This window comes from Notechis scutatus, chromosome 2, assembly GCF_049901735.1.
Source record: "Notechis scutatus isolate UNSWTSFEM ecotype Mainland chromosome 2, rNotScu1.2, whole genome shotgun sequence".
Lineage (NCBI taxonomy): Eukaryota > Metazoa > Chordata > Lepidosauria > Squamata > Elapidae > Notechis > Notechis scutatus.
Window position 1 is genome coordinate 83,934,980 of NC_142010.1, and position 24,703 is coordinate 83,959,682.

General features: G+C 37.4%; 1 protein-coding gene across 4 annotated transcripts in view; it reads right to left on the reverse strand.

Moving 5' to 3' along the window:
* Positions 1-2,479: 2,479 nt before the first annotated feature.
* Positions 2,480-24,703, reverse strand: part of FNIP1 (folliculin interacting protein 1) — a 95,855-nt gene continuing 73,631 nt past the window's right edge. For 3 of the 4 annotated variants that reach the window (XM_087955331.1, XM_087955330.1, XM_026687412.2), the window contains 7 exons: positions 14,084-14,230; positions 11,884-12,053; positions 9,062-10,484; positions 7,440-7,608; positions 4,804-5,001; positions 3,520-3,635; positions 2,480-2,718 (listed from right to left, as the gene is read on the reverse strand). In XM_087955331.1, coding sequence (XP_087811457.1) covers positions 2,640-2,718; positions 3,520-3,635; positions 4,804-5,001; positions 7,440-7,608; positions 9,062-10,484; positions 11,884-12,053; positions 14,084-14,230 — 2,302 coding nt within the window. In that variant the 3' untranslated portion in view covers positions 2,480-2,639. The remainder of the gene's footprint in view (positions 2,719-3,519; positions 3,636-4,803; positions 5,002-7,439; positions 7,609-9,061; positions 10,485-11,883; positions 12,054-14,083; positions 14,231-24,703) is intronic. The other variant, XR_015747592.1, reaches the window with a different exon arrangement.

Consider the following 24,703-nt stretch of genomic DNA (forward strand, 5'->3'; position numbering starts at 1 on the left):
AATATTAGCTCCAATCCTGCCTATTGCGGCAAGTATTTGAAAATAATGGAGTAAAAAAAAGTGAAAATGAAAAAGAAACAGAGAAATCTTTACAATGTAAGGTAGTGATTTTGTCCATTTTTAAAAAAAACAAGGACACCAAATGCTGGAGAAGCAATCAAGTAGTAAGAAGTAGGGAAGCAGGGACCCTTTAAGGAGCAATAAGATTTTACTAGAGAAAATAGTTGTAGCCTCTGTCCAATTATTTTAAATTTTAAATTTGAATAGACTGCACAAGCTACTGTGCAATAAAATAAATGATTATGTGTAAAGCTGCCCTATACATTCTCCAGTTGAAATGGTTTTAAAGTTCCCAGATGAATTTAAAATGTAGGATGGGGTTTCCTCCTATTGATATCACAGACCTAATACAGTCATAGTACGTAGCAATAGCAATAGGAAAGTGTTTTTATTATGGATAAGGGCAACGTGAATATAATTTGCGATATGCTTTCCAGCAAAGGCAAGGAGGAAAGACTCTAGCAATCTTCCAAAATAGACCAAAAGAAAAAAAACTCAACAACTAAAAGGCTTCATGTGTGTATGAATTAAGAAAAAATGTGATTTGATTTCAACTGAATCAAAATCTCACAAAATAAAGCAATTCGCTATGTTGTTGAAAAGTATTAAATGTTTTTAATGCCATTTCTCCTTATTTAACTTGAGGTAGTAAAAATGATTCAAAATAATATCATCACCCCCAAATTAAAAACTACTACACCTTTTGGAACTACAACTCCCCAAAAAGTCCATGTTGTCTGAGAATTCTTAGAATTGTAGCTGCAAGACATCTAGAGGGCTCCTCAGATTGATTTACAATATTATACATTTATAACTTACAGGTCCCATACCAGAATTCTTTATTGCTTAATCATGACCAAAAATGATAGCATAGGATGGCACAGTTGCCTTTTCCCCACTTCATATTTCCAGATTTACTCCCAAAGACTGTAAGTGGGCATAGAGTGGTTGCTAGAGGACACAATTGGTTAGAACTTGTAAATCCCATTAAACTCCCTGGGACTTACTTCAAAGCAAATATGCATATGATTAGATTGTAAACCAGTTCTTAATAAACAGGTTAGAAAAGAATAGCCTAATAATTAATACAATGCAAACAAATTGAGTTTTAAAGCTTAAAATTTGTCAGGATAGTTAAAGAATCCCCCCCACCCCAGCAATTTAACTCTATTATAGAAATTTTATAATTTCTAGGGCATAAATTCATTCTCTTCTGGATTTTTTTGAAAAAATATGCTGAAATTATTGGAACACCAATATGTAATAAAGCTCTGACATCCTCTTTTAACAAAAAGGTTTAACAGCACCTAGTTTTTCTTTACAGCATCCCAAATGAAGCATGATCAAAATTCTTGTTAAAAAAACTAACAAAATATTAAGAACATTTGTTCAGCTTTTTCCTTTTTTTATATAAAAAACCCCAAATATTTGTTTTCTGTAGTCTTTACAGTAGTATTAACATCAGAAGATCAACAAGCATAAAGTCAATTTTGCATCCAAATGAGGGTATGTATGTATGTATGTATGTATGTATGTATATGTGTGTGTAGGATATATATATATACACATACACACACACACACACACACACACACATACATACATATATATGGTATTCAGCTTTGTTCAGGTATTTTCCCACGTCATTATAGTTGTGCTTTTAAAGTTGTAGCAACTTTCGGCAGAATCTCATCTGCCATCATCAGGCTTCTGTATGGTGTTCGAAACATTGCTACAACTTTAAAAGCACAACTATAATGACGTGGGAAAATACCTGAACAAAGCTGTATATACATATACATATATATATATATACCGTGAAAACTTTATATATATATATATATATATATATATATATGCACACACACACACATATACATATACATATATATATATACACATACATACATACATTCATTCTCAATCAATATCAAGCATCCATACAAATATTACACCCAGGTCTCCTCCGATGGAAAGAATTGCACACTACCTTCCCAACTCCAACCTGCCATTAACAAATTAATCTTTGCACTTCTAACACAGTTGGTTACAATCCTGCCTGCCTTTAACAAATAAACATTTTGTTGTACTTCTAATGCAGTTGAATTGATTACAAAAAGAGCTTCACTTTTATGCCTTGTAAATATACTATTAATTGGCTTCAAACATTCGCTGGTTCCAATCCCTTGTACAAGCCCAAACAGCCCTTTGGAGGCCACAAAGGAGCTCTTCATTCTGGTGATCCTGTAATTCAACAGTCTACAGTTACAATCATTTGGGCAATCCTTGTCCAAACCATGTGCAGTACTCCAAGCTCTAGTGTCTTCTTTAGTAATATGAATCTCTGTTCCGTTGGTTGGTTGGTTGGTTGGTTTTTAAATGAATAGGCAAGGGGGGAAAAGAGGAACATGTTTGTACATTTATGTGTTCACTTGCAGAGGCACATTATTATCAAGCCGGCAGGTTGTTCAAGTCACTTGCCTGCAAGCAAGAATGAGTCTGGAAAATGGAAGTTCGTGTCTGTTTCCTTGTCTTCCGTTTTATAAAAATAGAATTATTGTCTTTGCCCTTTTGGTGTTTTAGAGAAGAATCTGGGCAACATATGGAGAGTGGGTGCTTGCTACAGCTGCCAATAAAGGGAGGTCGCTGGATTCAATCCTACAAGACAAAGAAACATTATCAACAACCACCCTGACTTGAAAAGTTCTGAAGCTCATTATGGTTTTCTCCTGTAAAAGTACTTATAGCTATGAAGGGACTGATGGTCACAAGAAGCAATTCCCCCAGGACCAATCTGACAACAGATCTGCTTTGCTAAAGATTTAATTGTTTCAGCTGTCTTGGAAATCAAAAGTGGACAGATACAATCCTGAACATTCTCAAGCACACAATTTTTGATCACTGGGTTTAAATTTGGAACACTTTCTTAAAATTAGATATGAATAAATAGGAACCAAAGAAAAAGGAAAGCATAAACTAAGAAAAATATATCCTTTTGTATTGGCCTGATTTTATATGTTGCCTACAAATATAGCTTTAAGGATTGGCCTTATAGTAGATTCTTCTACTGCATAAGAACAACATATTGAGATATACTGTACATACAAACTTTTGTTCTTCCAAAAATTACCCTGTAATTTACCAACAGTCAGCTCTAATTGCTGCCCTTAGATAGATCCTTCTTGCTTAAAGTTATCTTTGTTTCTCACAGGAGTTAATAGCCAAGCAGCTGGTGAAACCTATCTTCCCTGCTCCAAGTAAGTTATAATTTAAACTCTGCAACTCGGGACAGATGCTTTCCTAGTAAAAAGTTCAGTGTGAAAACAAATGAGATCCGAATTGCAGGTCAAGTCAGTAATGCAGTTCCTGACTATGAAACATTTGTTGCAAATAGCCCTACAAGTTATGTATTCTAAACAAAAAAACTAAACAGGACCAAGAATTAGATAGAAAGCATACCCCAGTACTACTCCTAGTTCTTTCACATGAACCCGCATTTGGCCTTTGAGATATTCCGACAACATTTTGCTCTTAAAATACAGCTCCTGCAACCGATCTTCTAGGTGCATGATACACTAGGGACAAATGAAAAAAGAAACAATAACATCACAATGTTGGCCAAGAAGTCTTTATTGTAGGCACATACACATCTGAATATGCTTACATGTTGTAGTCATTATAATCAGTAAAAATATTAGACATTAATAGCATTAACTCTTGATAGTTGCCGAAGTTTGATAGCTAACTTAACCAAATATAAGTCTTCCAAATAAGATTCTTGTGCAGCTTTCATAATCAGGCTTATTGAGTGAGGAAGAACAGGATACAGGAATTTCAGGAACTAGATTCTTACCTATACAGAACCTGAATAAAAACGAAAGCTGACACTGTTTCTCTTAACAAATGTCTTGTGAGGAGGCAAAAAACCTGGCAGCTGTCTGTTTATCAAACCATCTCCTTAATCTTTTTCAGCCTCTGAACTAATGCTTACCGTAGGTTGCACAGCTGAATATACCACCTCCTACTTGGGCTTGTGTGTGTGTGTGTCTGTGTCTGTGTCTGTCTGTCTGTCTATGAATGATTTAGTTACATGAAGATAATTTTAACTGATTTTTGCCATTATTATCAACTTTCAAAATAGCCTCTGATTGGATACATACCATACTCTTTAAACTTTCAAAATCAAGAATGTAGAAATTATAAGAAAAGTGGGAGTGTATGTGAAAGGCATAGGAAGAAATAATGGAAAAGAGGCAAGCAGTGAGTAAATATTAAATTGTTGCAAAGTGGCTAGTTGTGGCCACTGACAGATTTTCTAACATTTTTTCAGGTATTGGGGTTATAAATTCAAATATGAAAACTAAATAGTCTGTAGTCTGCAAATTCCTGTTTATTTAATATAAGAAACAAAACCCGAGAGTGGGAGCTTTAGATACACTGGTAATGATATTTTTGGACTATAATCTCCATCCACTTCTGCTGCTCTGTTCAGAAACAACCAGAAGTTGTTTCATCCACTTCTGCTGTCTTGGGAAACAACCAGAAGTTGAAAAATTGCTAAGTTTGCTGGGAAGTTCCAAAGTTTGTAAGAATAAGTAGAGTTCACATAAAAAAATAAAGTCAAAGGTAGTCAAAGGAACTAAAGACATTTTGATTTTTGAAGGGAGAGGGCAAATACAGTAATATAGCGCAGTGATAGAAATCTCAGGATTCCATTCACAGCTCAACTGTCCAAGTACTTACAAAATTTGGAGATAAATTATGCTTATAAAGTTGAAGAGTGGAATGAAGCAGGTTGGAGACAAGGTTAGAGACAAGGACATCTTTCCCAAGTTTGTTGTCGATGGTTCGTCTCTGGCTACTGGCCACTTGCACTGTCCATTTATCAGTATCTGCGATAATGCAGACAGCTTCTGCAATTGGTTCATCCAGAACAGGATGCTAGAAGTCAAACAGATACATGCCATTTAACAAATGTGACTTTGGTATTAAAAGTATTATAGCCAACAACCAATGGTGTAGGACAGGGGTAGTCAACCTTTTTATACCTACCGCCCACTTTTGTATCTCTGTTAGTAGTAAATTTTTCTAACTGCCCACCGGTTCCACAGTAATGGTGATTTATAAAGTAGGGAACCAAACTCCTACTGCCGACCATGAAAGCTGGAATGCCCACTAGTGGGCGGTAGGGACCAGGTTGACTACCACTGGTGTAGGAGAACTTTCTCAGTAAACTTGATTTGAGAATGAAAATCTCAAAACAATTTAGCATCAGAGGTCAAACAATGTATCAGCAATAGCAGAGATGCAGTGTTTTAGGGAAAGCTGTAATTCCATGAAAGGCAGCATATAATTTAATGAAACAAAACAAATTCTCAGTGTATTCACTGCAATAAAGACACAGGCTACAAGCAACTACAAAAGTCAGCCTACGCATTCAAGACCATTTCGAATTTTGAAGATCAGGAACAGCAGTTCTGTTGTATAAATAAGCTCTGAAACTTATTTAAAGATCTCTTTCTCTTCCTTTGTACTTTTGTGCAAGAATGCTTCAGTTTGCATCAACTACACTGATGTACATCAAAGCACCTTAGAATGGTTCTATCTCTCTTTTTTCATTTTGCAAATGGAGTTGCCTAAGGATGTCATCTTCCAATTCATATTGAGAAATTATGAAGTTGCAAGCCACAAGCCTGCTTTAGGCACAAATGCCAGCAGAGGGAGCAAAAGAGAAGCACTTGTAAAAGAATGAGTTTGAAGTAGTTCTGAAGCAGATCAAATGTATCCAAGTTGTTTACATTTGAACCACAAAAGCCTAAATCGGGTCTCCAACCGTGGCAACTTTAAGACTTGTGGACTTCAACTTCCAGCTGGCTGAGGAATTCTGAGAGTTGAAGTCCACAAGTCTTAAAGTTGCCACAGTTGGAGACCTCTGGCCTAAATGATTGAGGCCTTCAAATCACCAATATTATATCCATTCTCTCTCACAGCCAGTGTTATGTATGGGAACGCCTGTCAATGTAAATGGGTGGTCTATATATTGCATATTATCTCATCACCCTTGGTCATTTGTGATGTTGGAAATTATACAGGTAGTCCTCAACCTAGGATAGCTTGTTTAGTGACTGTTCAAAATTAGCACAGCACTGAAAAAAGTGACTTGACAGTTTTTCACACTTACGACCATTGCTACATCCCCATGGTCACATGATCAGAATTCAGATGCTTGGCAACTGACTCATATTTATGACAGTTGCAGTGTCCTGGTGTCATGTGATCACTTTTTGTGACAAGCAAAGTCAATGGGGAAGCCAGGTTCGCTTAACAATGGTGTCACTAATTTAACAACTGCAGTGATTTACAACAACTATGCAAGATAAGTTGTAAAATGGGGCAAAATTCATTTAACAAATGTCTCAGTTAGCAGTAGAAATTCTGGCTCAATCGTGTTCATTAAGTCAAGGACTATCTGAAACTGAGGGGGGGTGGAAGTTCCCTTTTGTTTGAAAATAAACGGAAAACATCCAATTCAAATCATAAGCCAGAAAATGATGACTTATATTTCCTGAGTAATGTTAATCTTTAGGTCACTACTGCAGAGGAAGTTGTTGGACAAAAATACAACCAGCTGCTAACCTTACAAAGCTATGGGACATGTAAAGTTAATTTTAAGGTCATATTTAATATACATGTTCCTGTTCATAGTTCATTACGACTTGTCTACATTAGTAACAGCAACACCCTATTACACCTTTTAGTGCCAGTAACAAGTGGAAAAACTTAAATAATAATTAAAAATATAAATGCTCCCTTTGTGTATCAGATTATGAATCCTATTAATGTAGAATTCAGTTTAAACAAGGGGCTAACCATATGCCTCTAAAACCTTCTAGGCAGGACAGGAAGACAAGTTCTTTACCACTAATACCTATTACTCAAACATAAACATTTAATCAATGGTTACATAAATAATATCACTAAATAGTGAATGAAATAAGATTAGCCTCAAATTTGAGAATTAAACGTTACCTCAAGGAAGAGAACATCTAAAGCAGGGGTGTCCAACCTTGGCAACTTTAAGACTTGTGGACTTCAACTCCCAGAATTCCATTCCAAAGCTGGCTGAGGAATTCTGGGAGTTGAGAGTTGAAGTCCACAAGTCTTAAAGTTGCCAAGGTTGGACACCCCTGATCTAAAGATTCTTAGCCAAGGGTTCTTAGCCTATGTCGAACAAGTCTTTCATTTTTCTATCCAATGATAAGAACCTTTTCTAAGTAAGATCATGAAAATTAAAAACCCTCCTCTAGCAAGGCTTCAGAAATATTTCTTTTTGTTGTCTTTTGAGATATATTTCATCCGTTGAATATAGTTTAAATTACCTGCACAGCATGCGACAAATCTGACATCAAACAGTGTCTCAGTTTCTCATCATTTCCTAGTCCTTGCAAAACAAAGTCAGGTACGTAAGATGGACAGTAGCCACCTAGCAAGGACCTTCCAAAATTGGCAATACTGGGCTGGACAGAGTTCACTTCAATTAATTTTGACCTGAAAAAAAGGTATAACATGGGCATATATACTATAGCTAGCACTGATTTCTCTCTACTTCACCAAAACACTACAATGGGCAACTACTGCATCAACGCCATCAGCATTTCACTGATTTCAGTGGGACTTACTTACACATATATACAAGCTCTGTAAGTTCCTATACAGCTTGTGTCCTGTTATATTATACCCTCTGTAAGGATCCTAGGACCCACCTTCCCTAGAAAAACACCTGGAAAATTCTGATCATTTCTAGGCACAGTTTTGATTATTCCATCAGCATGACTGTGTTTCCTTGAACATAGCCAAATTTTAAAATACTACCTGTGAAATTAGATATATACTCCAACTGTCTACCAATGAATCTTCCACCATGTAACATTCTTATTCTGTTTTGTGTTTTTATTCTTATTTTAACATGTTTTGTTTTCAACTGACCATAATAAAGTCTGCCTACCATGTGTAAGCATATGATGAATTTTAGTGCAAATTGGATCATATTCACTGTGGATCAAGGTTAGAATACAAATTAAAGAAACTTCCAGTTGGATCATAGAATAGAAAGTATGCAAACCCGATTAATAATAGACATAGTATTTTTTTTAAACAACCATGTTTCTTTAAGTAACTTATCCTAAATTAAGGTTATACTCCAAGAAGTGTGAAAGGTAATTAGAGACACTTTTAAATTGTAGCCTCAGTGAAATAAGTATCATTTGCATTACTGCATTTCTTAAAGTAATATCAAGAAAGAAACACAGTTAAAATAATTAAATACATAGCATTTTCTCCATAGAATATGTGTTTAATCATTACACACATACACCTGCAAGTCTGGTTACTACCTTAAAGACCACTGTTTGGGAGTAATATAATAAATCACTGTACAAGGAAGAGAGAATGGCCTTGAGGAAAAGGAAGAAGAGTCACTACCAAGACAATGGTCAGATAAAAGAGGGTCAAGTCCAAGGCCGATAGTAATCTGAGAACACATCTCAGACAAGACCCTCCCTAGTTCTCACAAAGAAAAAGGAAAGGAGGGAGGGGGAAGCACATTCAGATTTGCATGATTCTGTTATTATTCACAGTGAGCCAGGGTGGCACAGTGGTTAGAGTGCAGTACTGCAGGTTACTTCTGCTGCCTGCTGGCTGCCTGTAATTTGCCAGTTCAAATCTCACCAGGCTCAAGGTTGACTCAGCCTTCCATCCTTCCGAGGTCGGGTAAAATGAGGACCGAGTGTTGGAGGGCAATATGCTGACTGGGTAAACTACTTAGAGAGGGCTGTAAAAGCACTGTAAAGTGGTATATAAGTCTAAGTGCTACTGCTATTATTATCTGTTCAGTGAAAATACTGGCTTACAAGACTTTGGTTTCCTCATTTGGTCTACTCTGAAGGGCTGACAATCATCCAGATTTGAGAAAGTGTACATTGCTACAAGAAATACTACCTACCCAGGAAATGGTATGTCCTCTTCTTCTGTCCATTCTTCTTGTTCTGCCCCATAATAATTGCTGCCTGTCCTTGCAGCATCATGAGCTGCATCCTCACTTTCACTGTCACCAAGAGCACTATCAGAACTCTCATTCCTTGGAATGTCCCAATCCACCACTGGATCAGATTTTTTTCCTAAGTTCTCTCTTTCCCCATGGGGGATAAATATGGAGAGTTTTTCTCTTTGGTCCTGCTCTGTAAAACAGCTTTTACAAGTCTCTTGACGAACAGATTCCATAAACTTACAAAATTCATTAGGGGACTTGTTATTCTTTGTACTCAAAGTTTTGGGTGGAAATTCTAAGCTACTATTAGAGTCTATAATGTCTCTTGCTGTTTCCACTGGAATATCATCTATAGTCCTGGTTACAGCAGAACCTTCTTCAGTAAAATATTCGGTAAGCAAATTTGTACTTTCCGCTCGGTAAGGATTCCAATTCTGGACCTCAATGGCAACCTGAGGGAACTTTTCGGGCATGTTCTGATCTCTTGTTTGGTCCTCAAGGGTTTGTTTTTCACAGTTCTGTTCAGCAGTTATTCCTTCTTCGATCTCCATATGGCTGCTGTGCCTGGACATCTGCTCTTCAGCCACTTGACTTCGCACCTCAATATCTGAATCAGGGGACATAGAATCTCCAATGAGGAAAGTCACCTTTGTTTGAACCTCAGCCACACCACAAGGAATTGCATGAGACGACATTTTATCAGGTGGCTTCTTCTCTACCATTGTACTGGTTGATCTCAATTGTTCAACAGGCTGATTGTCAGAATCCATCAATTCTTTGTTCTGCCATAATCCACCAGTTGGTTCCAAACTGGACTCTGGCAACACACACGTTTCCACAGATGCTGATCCCGTGAAGACTACTCTTTCTAACTTTATTCCTGCACAAGGCATCGATGCGTCTTTGCATTTAACTTCAACAGACTTTTCTTGAAAATTAGAAGGCTCCACACTGCTTTCACACGAAGCAGCTTTATCCATCTTTGGGGTGTTCTGTGAATCTTCTTTCTCTAGTCCCGAAACAGTGTCTGCTTTTTGATTAGGATTAACAGGGCATCTGCAATATTTACAACCGCAGTCAGAAGTTCTCACTTCTTCAGACTCTTGAAAGGATAGACTGCTTCTGTTCTTGTGCATTGTGACGAGCACATATTCAGATTCCTCCACCTCCCCTTTTGCTAGTGTTGTGGTGATGACTGTACCAGGCATTACTATGGCTTCATCCTCACCATTTTCCAAAAGATGAGTCTCTTGCAACTCCGAGCATCTTATGAAATAAGTAAGGAAATAAAGTAAACGTTGCACAAGATCTTGCCTTTTGCCAACCACAACTGTTTTTGACAGTCTCACAGGTGATCCAATGGCTCCATACAGATCTCCTGTGAAACAGAATATAAAAGCAGCATGTTGTTATTTTCAGTTTGGAATTGAATAATTGAATTATAATGGAGATCTTCTGTACAGACTAAGAGTGGACAATTTTTTCAGCTCTAAGCCAAATTGGTGCAGGGAACACAAATCTGCATATACACAGAGAGATACACATTATCTATCTCCTAATTATAAAATTATCGTTAAGGGACATTGTCACTGTTGAAATTTATGAGAAGGCAGAGTATTTCTATTTCCCAACACTTAGAACAGGAATAACCATCTGGAGAAGAACCTCTGTGTAAGAGAAGAAAAGCAAAATAGCTTTCCATTCACAGATTTCCATTCACAGATGCAATTAAGAGAGAGAGAAAAAAATGCCCACCAAACTGAACTCTAGGGCTGGGCAAATCATTCAAAGTTGCTCCTTGAAACCCGATTTAGCATTTCTGAGATTATTTATAAATGTCTGGATATGCATAAAAAATTGATTGATGGAGGGTACCCCTCAGAATAGTTTGCAAAAGGACCCTGGTTGCATTGGTTTGTTCTATCTCAAATTGTTACTATCAGATGATTCTGTTCTACTTTAATGATTATAGCCAAATATTGTTCCATAGTATGTACAATATGCCGTAACTTCTCTTCAAACATCTTTTAGACATTCTCTGTTTGGAACTATTTCAGATGCAGCTGTTTATATAAGAATGTATTATGGCCTGTTAATTGATTCTTACTCCTGTCCTTTTTTAGCTCATTTTGACCATCGCTACAGATAAGGCCCAGGCATAATAAAAACAAACTGGCAGCTGTCTTGAAACTTTGCATATAAAAACCCCACAGAATGTGATTTTGCTTAATGCATAACAATGCTGAATCCATTAGGATCAGCTGGATAAAATTCCAAGGTTTTGCACTTCAGAATTCATAATTTATCATAATGCTATTTCTGAATAAATATGCATAGAATCAGACTGTAAGAAATTTGATTAACAAACTTGGAAATATAGATAGTCCTTGAGTTACAACAGTTCGTTTAATGACCATTTGAACGGCACAGAAAAAAGTAACTTATGACCGTTTTTCATACTTATGACCATACCATCATCTCCATGGTCGTGTGATTTACATTGGGATGCTTGACAACTGACTCACAATTATGATGGTTGCAGTGTCCCAGGGTCATGTGATAACCTTCTGCAACCTTTTAACAAGCAAAATCAATGGGGAATCCAGATGCATTCAACCACTGTGTTACTAACTTAACAATTGCAGTGATTCACTTAATAAATATGTCAAGAAGTCATAAAGTACTAATACATCTGTTTTAGCAATCAGGAATTAAACAGCTTAGCAAAAGGATATTTTGTTCATGGAAGAAATATACTGAGGTAGCTTAAAACATACCTAATTGTGCCCACAGTGGATTGTACGGGTGACTCTTGGCCAACATGTCCACTGTCTGTGAGGAATGCTTCTCTAGAAATATTCGAATTGGTGGCTGGCCATTTGGCATGACAGTTGGAACCCAGGCCAGATGGTTTGTCAAAACTGCAGTTAGAAGAGCAGGTAAAAATCTGGATGGGAAAAAAGGCACATACTTTAGAAACTGAGGAACTGTACAGGATTTTGGATGAATTTACTTCTATAAAAGGAAGCCTGTAGTACACTATGTCCCTTATGTAAGAGAGAATTCAATTAGCATTTCCAGATCAGGGAACAGAGTCTAAGTTATTTCCAAAAAGCTGACATAGTATCATGTTGTTGTTTCTGTTTCAAAATGGTACACCGGGGAACAGAATCCAGATGGTGTGTTCTACCAACACATGGAGTTTCTCAATTGAACCATTAAATACAACTCATTTGGATTTTTTTTTAATTCTACAATGTCCAGTTTTTGTAAGAAACCAAAAGGTGTAATGGTAATAATTTTTAAAGGCAACTAGAATTTCAAATGTACTTCCCCCTGCCTTTTTTTTCTGGAAGAGAAGATGCATTAGAAGTTTAAAAGGACTTTTGGCTTGGCCTACATCACATTGTGCTGTCAAGTAGCGAAAGAGGATCTTCAGTCAGTCACACCTAGGTCGCCTCTTGACTGGATTATTGTAACATCCCTGCTGCTTCTCAAGCTGCACTGGCTGACAGCTGGTTTATAGATATAATTCAAGATCCCCATTATTTCCTCTAAAATCTTGCATGGGCCTGATTATGTGAGGAACTGTCTCTATCCATATGTCTCCTGGTCCCATTAATTAAACAGTGACATCTTGTGGAACCTCAGAACTATCCCTTCTCAGTGATAATTCCTGTCCTGTAGAATGATATCCACCATCATCCTGAGATTTGAACTGCTCCCATCTTTTTGACTTTCTACAAATTGCTAAAGAACTGATTGTTTCCCCAGATTTCAGTTTAAGGTTGTGCTTGTTTTGCTGTTTGGTTCCTTGGGATTTCTCCCTGGTCAGTTGTCTTCTTGTTTCTTGATCTTAATGTTTTATAGGTAAGTCACTTAAGAGTTGCCAGGGATTCAGGCAGCTTCAACGTTGGAATTTGTAAGTAAATAAATAATATTCTTAAAGAAGCTTTGAAATCTGGATACAATATACCATAGAATTGCATCAGTTCATCTGTCTGCCCTTTTAGTAAGGCAAATTCAAGAAACATAGAAGGTAGGAATTTCACGAATCTTCTTTATTGTTGGAGGGTAGAATAAGAAAATCTTGAAAGTCTATCAAGATGGATTTTCTCTATGCTCCACCTTATATTAAAGAAAATTATAGCTTTTATTTAGCTATGTTAAAACCATAGCATAGTTTATTTTGATTTGCTTTCTTGTGGTTTCCTCTTTCTCATGCTGAGTATTTTTTTAAAGTCCCCCCTTAAGCTTTGCTCTTTTCTTCACCATTCCCAAGGGCAAATCTACATTCCTTCCCCCCAGCCCCCCCAGCTAAGAAAATGTAGTTAACATATGATATTGGGCAGCTGGTAGCTTTCCAGCATCTGGTTACTGAGCACTTTGGAGATTATATGGTTTGGCAGTTCATCTTAAGTTTTCCTTCCTGTTTATGCAAATCTGTATTCTTTCAGTCAGCCATCAGGTCTCATTGGCTAAAATCTTTTACAGCAACATTAACTATTCTTTTTTAGAAAGAGAACTGAAACGTGACTTAAAGAGGCTAAAACAAGACTTAAAATATTTACAGGTTGTGTTTCAAGTTATTGTTGGTTTTTAGGGTTATATAATAAGTATCGATATTAAGCAACTGTATTCTGTTTCATTTGTTGTTGTTTAAATGGTAGTTTGTGGTTTAGAATGGAAAATTATGCTACACTTAATAAAGATTTCAAATGTTAATTCAGCAGTTTAAATTTTGCTTCAAAGAGAACACTGAAATTTGTTACCAATTGAGATAACTTTTTTTTAGGTTTCTACCCTTCACTGTCACTTGAGGGTACATTTTTAGATCCTGATAAATAGCATCCTTTTCCTTATGGGTTTGAGACATTTTTATGAAGAAAAAAAGACACTGTTATGCATGTGATCCTTAATAAACTGCTACAAGATTTAAAAAGCAAAAAATATATATGTAATATAGAAGTGCTTTACTGGTTCCTGGAAGCTTGTTCCATTAGGAAAGTAAATTCCTTCATAAAGTGATGGCAGAGTTGGTTCTTCTCAGGCATCCCCGACATCATTGTAAGCCAAACTGGTTCTGTGATACGTGGCATAGTATAGAGATTGCAAATTGTTGTTCTAAATGGTGAAAAAAGACAAGATTAAGATTACCAACATAAATGTTACATCACATGGCTCAAAGAGGCATTTTATATGGGGGCAAACTGTCTTTTTTTTTTTTTTTTTAGTCCCAATCCTGAGAAGCTTCGCCTCCCTGCTTTCAGCATCTCCTGCACACTGAAGATACTAAAGCACCTCATTCAACCTTAGAACCGCGTCTTCTAGCCTACTCTATATCTCCAAGTGCTTCTCTGATATTTCTGTCTGGATGCCTCATTGTCAGCTCAAGCTTAGTATGTGAAAGACTGAACTTCTCATCTTTCCCTTCTCTATTCATTCCATCTCCTTATCCATGTCTTTCAACTTGCCACTTATATTTAGTTGAATGATGACCAGATGGCATTACTTCAAAGTAATTTATATTATTAAGATTTTATTCTTTTTTAACAATATAAGCCTTTTAAGAGCTCTCTTCAGACCTAAGCAACTTATAACTATTTTGTCATGCCCCCGTCGGAGTCCGAATCCAAGGAGGAAGATGAACAGGCATTGGGGAGTGGGAGAGTGGCTCCGTTGGCTGTGGAGGAAACTGGGGAAGGGCAAAGTCAGGCTGGGCAGAGCAGGGAAGAGGTAGAACAAGGGAGAGGGGGTTCAGAGGAAGACCAAGGCCCATCCCCTCTTCATCCTAGGGCATGCAGGAAAGAACGGAGAAGAGAACAATGTGGGTTGTATGGCTTAGGAGGGAGGAAAGGGCCCTATTCCCTTCACCTGGGGAGGGAGTTTAAAGGAGAACCAGTTGGGAAGGGTGTTTGTCAGGAACAAATGTTGAGTTTATCTAATGTTGGCTGCTGTTATCTGAGTTCTCGGCATCCCCCCAACAGGTTTGATTTACTGCCATGTTACTTCACTTCTAGAATTCCTTATCTTGCTTTGTTGGATTTATAGTTTAAAGTTTTCTGTTTACACCATTTTGGATTGGAATATGTGCAGCCAAAGGCTGTTGCAGGTTCCTGGGAGAGTTTTTCTCCAGATTGGAAGGCAACCAAGACATTGGGGACAAAGTTGGAACTAATACAGGGACCTCTACTTATTATTTGGTTGGATTGCCTTTGTGCCACACCCCAGGTCATCACACATTTACTGTAGAACATCTTCCTTTTTTAAGAATCTAAATGAGATTATTTAAAATGTATTAAAATATGTTAATTATCTACAACCACATTAAATATAAAACATAAACACTGTAACTATATTAATCAATTAATCATGTAACATATTAATATACTATTAGTAGCATTCAATATGACTTCCTATATAATGCCATGATGAAGTGATAATTTTTGTCTTTATGCTAAGTATTTGTGTAAGTGGCCACATATGAAAAATGAATGAAATGAGATTCAAAACAAGCGAGAAAGGAAAATAAGTTTCCTCTAGAAGATTTCAGAGTATGCAATATATGGAGAATGATACCTTCGAAGAAGATATGGGACAAGGTTTCTCAAACAAGAGAAAGTCACTATGTAAACTAAATGAAACAATGGCACGCCCACAGAAAGATACAAGGATGTATGAGAAAAGAGAAAAAAAGTTATAAAAATGTAGCTTTAAAAAATGGTAGAGATTCTCAATTATTATAGAATCCAGTCCTAACTTGACTACCTAGACTTAGAGTTGGATAAATATGTACAGTTATGTAAATACACAAGTTAATACAGTTTTTCATTCACAAAGTGAACAACAAAAATTGTAAAGCTGAGTTTCAACATGTTCTGAGATTTGGGATTAAAAATAAAAGAATAAGTAACACTGGAGAAACTCTAAAGATCTTTATAATAGTGTGACTGCTCATCTTGAACAAACAACCCTACTAAACATCTACTTGTGCTAATTGACTAGAGAGATTTTCCTTGTATTATTATGTAGTTATTGGTTCAACTTAACAAGTTTTTGTCTATTGTTGTGTCTTATTTAGGCAGTAAATAAATACAATTTACACACAGTATCAAATGCTGTCAGTAAATCTAAAAGCTGCAAACAAATTTAGATGTGCCTACAATATTTCATCATTATCATAACATTCATCATTTTTGCAATGTTTATCAATATTATATTTCAACTTGTTTTTCATGGCCATGTTAGTTGGAAACACAGGGAGTTGAAATCCAACATATTGAGGACCTGTATACTGCACAAGTCAAAAAAAGGGCTGTGAAAATATTTACAGACCCCTCACCTCCCGGACATAAACTGTTTCAACTCCTTCCCTCAAAACAACGCTATAGAGCACTGCACCCCAGAACCAATAGCCACAAGGACAGTTTTTTCCTGAACACCATCAATCTGCTACACAAATAATTCCCTCAACTCTGTCAAACTATTTACTAAGACTGCACTACTATTTCTATTAATCTTCTCATCACTCTTACCACCTATCCACTCCCACTTGTGACTGTATGACTGTAACTTTGTTGCTTGTATCCTTATGATTTATATTGACTGTTTCCTAGTATGATTTGAATGCTTATTGGTACCCTATGATTATCATTAAGTGTTTTACCTTATGATTCTTGATGAAAGTATCTTTTATTTTTATGTACACTGAGAGCATATGCACCAAGACAAATTCCTTGTGTGTCTAATCACACTTGGCCAATAAAGAATTCATTCATTCATTAAGGAAAGCTACTCTACTGTGATTAAAATAACGTATTAATCATGAAACTAACCACTTATTCTTCTCCTGTTCACTTTATATATTTTCCTTTCTTGTTTCCTTATTTTTTTTCCCACTGCACCTATTTTCAGGATGTTACTCGCCTGGGGCAGGGATTGTCATAGTTAGACAGTATCATGTAAATAAATCAATAAAAACAACTTTTCTGTTTAACAAATTCATGTAAAGTGAAAGCAATACATAGAAGAATAGAAAATCACTTATTCTGCAGACAAGAGGATATTATTTGAAAATCCACAAATCCAAGGGAAAAAAAGAATCCCAAGGACAGAATACTATTAGCATAGTTACTGTGCCATACTTTTTAAAATCACACAAGCTCTCAAGCTTTATTTACTCCGTTTTTCCAGTTACTACTACATGCAGTTCAGAAACTGCCACAGTAGCCTGTTTGAAGGTCTCTCGCCAAATACTAATATATCATCCTTAATGATTTCTGAAACAATGTGTGGGGATTCCATGAGCTCTATACTATCCAACCTGGAATTCTTTAAATGACAAGCTAAGAAGTTTCTCATAGAGAAAAGAACCTAGCAAAACTGGTCCTTTGCTAAGTGCAAGTAGTCCAGTAGTAGGATTCATTTTTTTTTTACTACCAGTTCTGTGGGCGTTGCCAGGTGGGCGTGGCAGGGGAAGGATACTGTAAAATCTCCAGTCAGAGGTGGCATTTGCCAGTTCTCTGAACTACTCAAAATTTCCACTACCGGTTCTCCAGAACTGGTCAGAACCTGCTGAACACCACCTTTGAAGTAGTCCTCAGCTTACAACACTTCATTTAGTGACTGTTCAAAGTTACAACATCACTGAAAAAAGTGACTGATGACCATTTTTCACACTTACAACTGTTGCAGCCGCCCCATGATAATCTGAATCAGAATTCAGACGGTTGGCAACTGTCTCACATTTACGACAATTGTAGCATCATGGAATCACCTTTTGTGACCTTTCTGACAAGCAAAGTCAGCCAATAAACCAAATTCACACAACAACCCTGTTACTAACCTAACTACAATGATTCACTTAACAACTGTGACAAGGTTGTATAAAATGGGGCAAAACTCACTTAACAAATGCCTCGCCTTCCAACATAAATGTTGGGTTCAGTTGTGGTCATAAGTTGAGGACTACCTGTATTAGCAATACCAATGTGATTCAAACTAAGTCCCATGTAAAAGAGAATTAATATTAGCAGCACTAAAAAGCCTTGGAGATTATGAAAGTTTGGAAGACATAAAGGAACTGTCCATCATTAGAAGGTGTCCTCCAAAATAGATTGACAAGTGCTGATATAGGTAGTCCTCAACTTACAACAGTTCATTTAGTGGCCGTTTGAAGTTACAACAGCATTGAAAAAAGTGAGTTATGACCATGTTTCACACTCACGACTGTTACAGCGTCCAGATGGTCATATGATCAGAATTCAGACGCTTGGCAACTCACTCATATTTATGATGGTTACGGTGTCCTGGGGTCAAGTGATCACCTTTTGTACCTTTCTGACAAGCAAAAGACAATGGGCCAGATTCACTTAACAACCACATTACTAACTTTAACAACTGCAACAATTCACTTAACAACTGTGGTAAAAAAAGGTCATAAAGGGTTAAAAAAAGGTCAAAAATAAGGCAACTGTTCAACAACTGTTTCACTCAGCAACAAAGCTCAAATTTGGAGCTCACTTGTTGCCGTAAAGTCGAGGATTACCTGTATAGAAAGCTGTTCTGTAGTATTTTTTCTATGAAGCGTAATATTGCTTGCTCTTTCATTAACAAAGCCTCATAACTGGAGAATTCTGGGAGTTGAAGTCCACATTCCCTCCCGAGGCCAAGGCTGGGAAACACTGATCTAGACTCACAGCTAAACATAAAAATCAGAAGAAAACTACAGTTCTCTCAGGGTGACTTTGGCTTTCCTTGACTGCAATCCAGATCTGCCATCTATCCATCAGAATTCCCACCACTACCAAAACAAAAAACAAAAAAACTGAAGTGGAAGCTGTAACTTGCATAACAGAAAACCAGCCCATTTCACAAAGCTGAAGTGGAATTCAAAGTTTTCAAAACAGCCTCCTGGGTCCCATTTCAGCATATTCAAATCCACCAAAGCAAGCTTTCAGAAAGCTACCTCAGTCTGAATAGTCCATAGGTACTTCAAGGGCGGGAGAGAAACAGGAGGAGGAAGCAAGAGCGTCTGTTTTAAGCCAGAGATATTAAACATTTGTTTTCGTTGAAAGGCTAGCTCCAGTCTTGTGACTCCTTATTTACTATTCTGGTAACTGTGGCTGCATCTGCAACTGATAGTGTTTCCTCAGAGAGATCAGATTCCACTGGCCGCTCGCCAGCAGGCATGTGACTGCAGCGAAGGGAACCCTCTGTGCCAGATATAGAAGTAATTTGCACAAAACACTAGGCAGAGGATTAACTGGCCAAGGGCGGGTGGACAGCCTGCCTTGCATTTCTCCCCGGCTCTGTCTCTGAGGATAAGCAAGCAGCAGGAATCTACCCCTTCCCTCCTCAAAGAAGCATCACAGGGCACAGCCAGAGATTATGTAAGGCGCAAAGCACGTCACAGACTGTTTCAATCCTTTCCTTACATTTGCATCTTAGCAGTCTCTGGGAAATCTCTTTGCCTCTTTTTCTGAGGAAGTTCTAAGCAAGCCGACGTGGCCACTACCCAGTAAGAGAGTGGGTGGGGTGGGGACATGGTCACGGCTGGGAAAAAGAAGCTATGCACAACCAAGAAGAGGAACTGGGACGAAAAAGAACATAGGCTAATTGTAGAAATGTACATATATCTACAAGTCTAAGCCTACCTATAGTCAATGTGGGTGAATAGTAGGGCAACTTAGTCACTTGTCCAGGTGTTGAAAGCAAAGTCAAGGCCGTTGGAGTTTCTTCTTTTGGTTCCTTGGGACTATACCAGTTTTAGACCAGAAAGAAGCTGTTCCCCCTTCCACTATAATGATAATGATAATTATTGTATAATTAAACACAATGTTTGGAAACAAGGCCACATATTTACAATCCAGCCAAGCTCATCTTTATAGAGAAAATCCTCTTGGAAGATAAAGCTCAGAGCTTATGTCTATGCTGTGCTTAAAAGCTTTGGTACTCGCAATCTTTCCCACAGTTGATAGGACAAAATCTTCTTATTATGAAGGAAATGGGAATGGGGTTGTAGCAGCGCTTTTGCATTTCTACACCGGATTTGTCAAAAATTGTGGCTTTAACTCAGCATCCCAACTCAGACTCTTCTGGGTGTATTGGGAGATAATTTCCATCATCCCAGATATCGTGGTCAAAAATATTTAGGGACTGGGATAGTAACAGTCAAATCCATCTAGCAAGAAAGGGACAAGACTGGGGGACATTATTTTAAACGTGACCACATTCAAATTTAATAAAAAGAGATTAATATAATGCAGTTCTTAGGATACTAATTTACTTATCTCCAATTCAGTATCTAGTTGAAAATCCTGCAACTTGCAGTAATAACACAAATATACAAAGTTGGGGAAGGCTATTTTAGGCACTAATGTCCCTTTTAGAATACCCCCTTACGTTTTCTGTGATGTAGATCTACCAATTTTGCAGACTTTCCCACAGATGATACAAAAGTAAAAAGCTGCCTATTTAATGAAGGCCAACCATTTTGAATTTGGAAAAGCCGAAGTGCTGTTAATAACCTGATTTATTTTGTGCTTATTTTTCCCACTTGATCTGATCTTAGCCCAAAAGCTGGAAAATTTACCCTGGAAAGAAATAATTAAATTCATAATGTTGAAGTGTGCACAGGAAAGTGTTTCTTTTCTTTTTTGGCACTGAAAAATGCACAGGCACTTTGTAAATTAAAAAAGAGGTCATGATGCACAATTTGTTTTTTAATGTAAAGATTCTCAAGAGAATGATGGGGTTTGCTTTAAAACATTGTGCACACTGGCTTTCAAACCTCATGAGATGTTTCCTATTTGCAACACTTCTTTCTTTTTCTGCATATTTTCCTCTCCCCATATGGTTATTATTTAAAAATGTAATAGCCACTGAATGCACACATACCAGCAAAATTATTGCATAGACCCTTGAGTACTGGCTGCTTAAAGCTTGGATGAACTCATCTTTGACAGGCCTCTCAGTGACTAGTTTAAATTCTGAAACTCATTTCCTCCCTGTTATGTTTTGATGACAAAAGCTCCTTTGCTGTTTCTTTAGTACATGAAACACTTTGATGCTAACCAACCCTTTTCAGTTTTTGTCAGCAACTCCAATGAATCATCCCCACCCACCAATTTGCCACAGACCTGATAGAAACATCCATACGCTAAAAATAAAACCTGTCTTTATATAAGGCTGGTTTCCTTAAAAAACTAGCTTCTTTTGAAAGCAAGGTAGACTCACATCAGCTGACGACTACTTCCCCTCTGCCAGCGTACTCAAATAAACAAGACAAAAAATCGGAGGCAGAGTCTTTTAAAAATATATATATAATCAGTGAAGAACAGAAAAGTAAGAATGATGCAATGTTATGACAGGAGTAAAAACAGGATTCCTTATATTAGAACTCTTGGTATCCCAGTCCTTATTTTTTTACATTTTTCAAGCTATTCTGTAACTTGTAGTAAGTAGAAATAAGATTATAAGAGACTCACTTGCAGAATTTATGAAAAGCCTGTACTTTCCACAAAGAATATTTCCTCCTAGGTCCCCACAATATGTGTTTGTCTAAAGAAAAGTGCAAAAATGGAAGAAAGCAGCAATGCTATCTTGCAGCATTCTTCTAGCACATGTACAGGTAGCCCTCGACTTACAACAGTTCATTTAGTGACCGTTCAAAGCAACAATGGCACTGAAAAATGTGACTTATGACCATTTTTCACACTAATGACCACTGCAGCATCCCCAGAGTCATGTGATCAACATTCAGGTGTTTGGTAATTGGTTTGTATTTATGACCCTTTTGCAACCTTCTGGCCAGCAAAGTCAATGGGGAAGCCAAATTCACTTAACCAGGTTACTTACTAGCTTATCAACTGTGGTGGTTTCACTTAACAACAGTGGCAAGAAAAGATGTAAAATGGGGGCAAAACTCACTTAACAAACATCCCATTTAACAATAGAGATTTTGGGCTCAATTGTGGTTGTTAAATTGTGGACTACCTGTATAAGAACATCTATACAGGTTCATGAATTGGCATCATTAGCTGCTGGTTCATTTGCTAATAAAGGGTTGGTCAACTTGCAGGTCTCCAGCCATTGGCAACCACTTTGGTCCTTTTCATAGCACTCCACTCTGCATTTCATGAAAACGTCAATGTTAGCTCCCCATCATGTGGGAACAGAAAAATACTAGTTTAAGTCCTGATACAAGCTTGATAGGTTTTTCTTTTAAGAAACAAAGAAAACATTGTATGCCTTGGCATGCTAACTCTTTAGACAGAAAAAAGATTGGAAAGTGAATTGGTTACTCTACTGCTAATATAAATACTCGATAAACTGTGCAGTTTGCAGAACTCCAAAATTCCCACTAAATCATCAAACACTCTGGGCAACAGTAGCTCTTCTACACATTAACACCATTAGTTAAACAGTAAAATAACTCAGAGGTAGTTTCATCCCTGTAATATTTTGGTTTCTATGCACCCAGCTCTGCTGCTGTAGAATATTTACTGTACTTCAGAACTCTGGGCCTATTACTGGCCAAGCACTTCTCTATTTTCCCTCCTCCCAACCCATTACATAATCAACATATCATGTGCTTAAAGATTTAGTCAACAAATGTCTCAATTATATACAATACAGAGGATTGGATTTTTTTCTTTTTGAAATGTTTTCACTTCAGTTGCTCTTTCACTTCAGTAGCAAGCCACTCCTTTTTATTTAATATTCTCCATGAAGGTAAAAGGGGCAAGCCAAAAATCAGTTCCTAAACATAAGCCCAAGGCAAGCTCAATCAAAGATCAAACGAGAAATGCTCCTTCTAGAAGATAAACAAAAGAGGAGTTAGCAATTCCAAGCCAAATCGGAACTGCAGAGAAATCCTACAGTACTGGAGTGCTGCTTATCCTGTATATGTCTGCATGGTAGCAGAACTAATAATATTAAAAAATTTACAATGCAGTACAAGTAAACACCTCCTCTCTTTCAAAACCTCCCGAAGTCCATTTCAGGATACAATGTGCTGCATCTTACAGATACTTGCAGATTTATTCATGTTAAGTAGCCTTTTGGGGGAAGAATGCCAGACCCCTTTAATGACACGAACGCTGCCAGTAACAGCAATTCCCTAAAGACGTCATCCTTTCCTTGTAGCCATCAGCAACAATTTCATACTAGAGAATAAAAAGGGAGGCCAGAAAGGCACAAGGGGAAGTAATTCTCCCACTGAAGCAGAAACATTCAGCCATTAGCACGTGTTTCCCTCCCCAATTCTAACGGTTTCCTTGTTGCATCTGCTTTTGCAGTGAAGAAGAAAAACCCAAAAACAGAATGTGGGGAGCATGCTAAAACTACCATTCCAACCACTTCTACACAATGTCAAGACACTGTGGCGTTTTGACTTCAGGAAGAAAGAAAGAACTGTCTCAGATGTCAGCCGGCAGATCAAAAGGGAAATTCTTGCCAGTGGGATCCTGCCAGCCCTGTATCTCTAGAGAAAACGGGTCTTCAGAATTTCCTCTGTAGCATCAGTTGGGCTGAAAGTTAATTAGCAGAAGCCTTTAGAAGCCAAAGGGAACATGGGGACACAGGGATGTGGTAGTAAAACCAGACTGGCATTATTTAGTGTTCCAATGTAGAAGGAGTTGTGTGATATTAAAACATTAATATGCCGACAGTCTCCAGTGATAGACTGTTCCTTGTTTCCACACAATCCTAATCTTAGCTCCACATTCCAAGGTGGTATTGGATTTAGAATGGGGTGTCCATCTTCCAGGAGAAGAGTCTCCTTTAAAAATCATGGTTATACCTGCAAACGTGGCTCAGATCAAAGGCATCAAGCGACGATTCTGGCTTCAAAAGAAGTGGCCAAGGGGAGAACTCTCAAAGGCTATGCTAAGTAAAGCATTTTCTGTTATGTCCCAATTCCACTGAATAAAGACTATACATGAGATGGCCTCGTGAAATGCTTTGCCATTGTACTGTGCATGCCTGACAATCTAGGCTTGGATTGTGTTGGCCCATCAAAGTCTGTTCTGCCTCCACTCTCTCAAGCAAACTAACTCTGGCATCTAAAAAATCCCGTGGACGGGGTACGTCAAGAACCGAAACTGGGACTGCACATACTTTCTGCTCTGTTCCTAAATAATCAGAACCTCTTCTGCTTTTCCCTAGAAGCTGATGCAAACCATCCCCAAAGCGCCAAGTCTGTTCCAAGCCTCAAGACACCACAGATCAGCTGATTTCTTGATTTAACATGATTTATGTTTCAAGGTTCAAATTTTAAGAGGCATAACATATATGGAAGCAAAGAAAGCAAATAAAAGGAAGAATCAAATAAGAAATAAAATAAAAACAAGAATCCAAAATCCATTCTACTTCATGCTTTTCAGACAAACAAATACCCCAAAATGGCTGATTTAAATTTACTACAGAACTACATTTTAAATCCCTCAATATTCTTTTCTCAAGTAAACTTTAAACTTTGCAAACTGTGCAAATTAAAGGCAGATGGACAGTAGATGACAGGTTAAAGGCTTTGCACTCAAAATGTAGTTCTGAATTAGTTTTCTGTACTGGATAGCTTATGAACTGCTATAATAG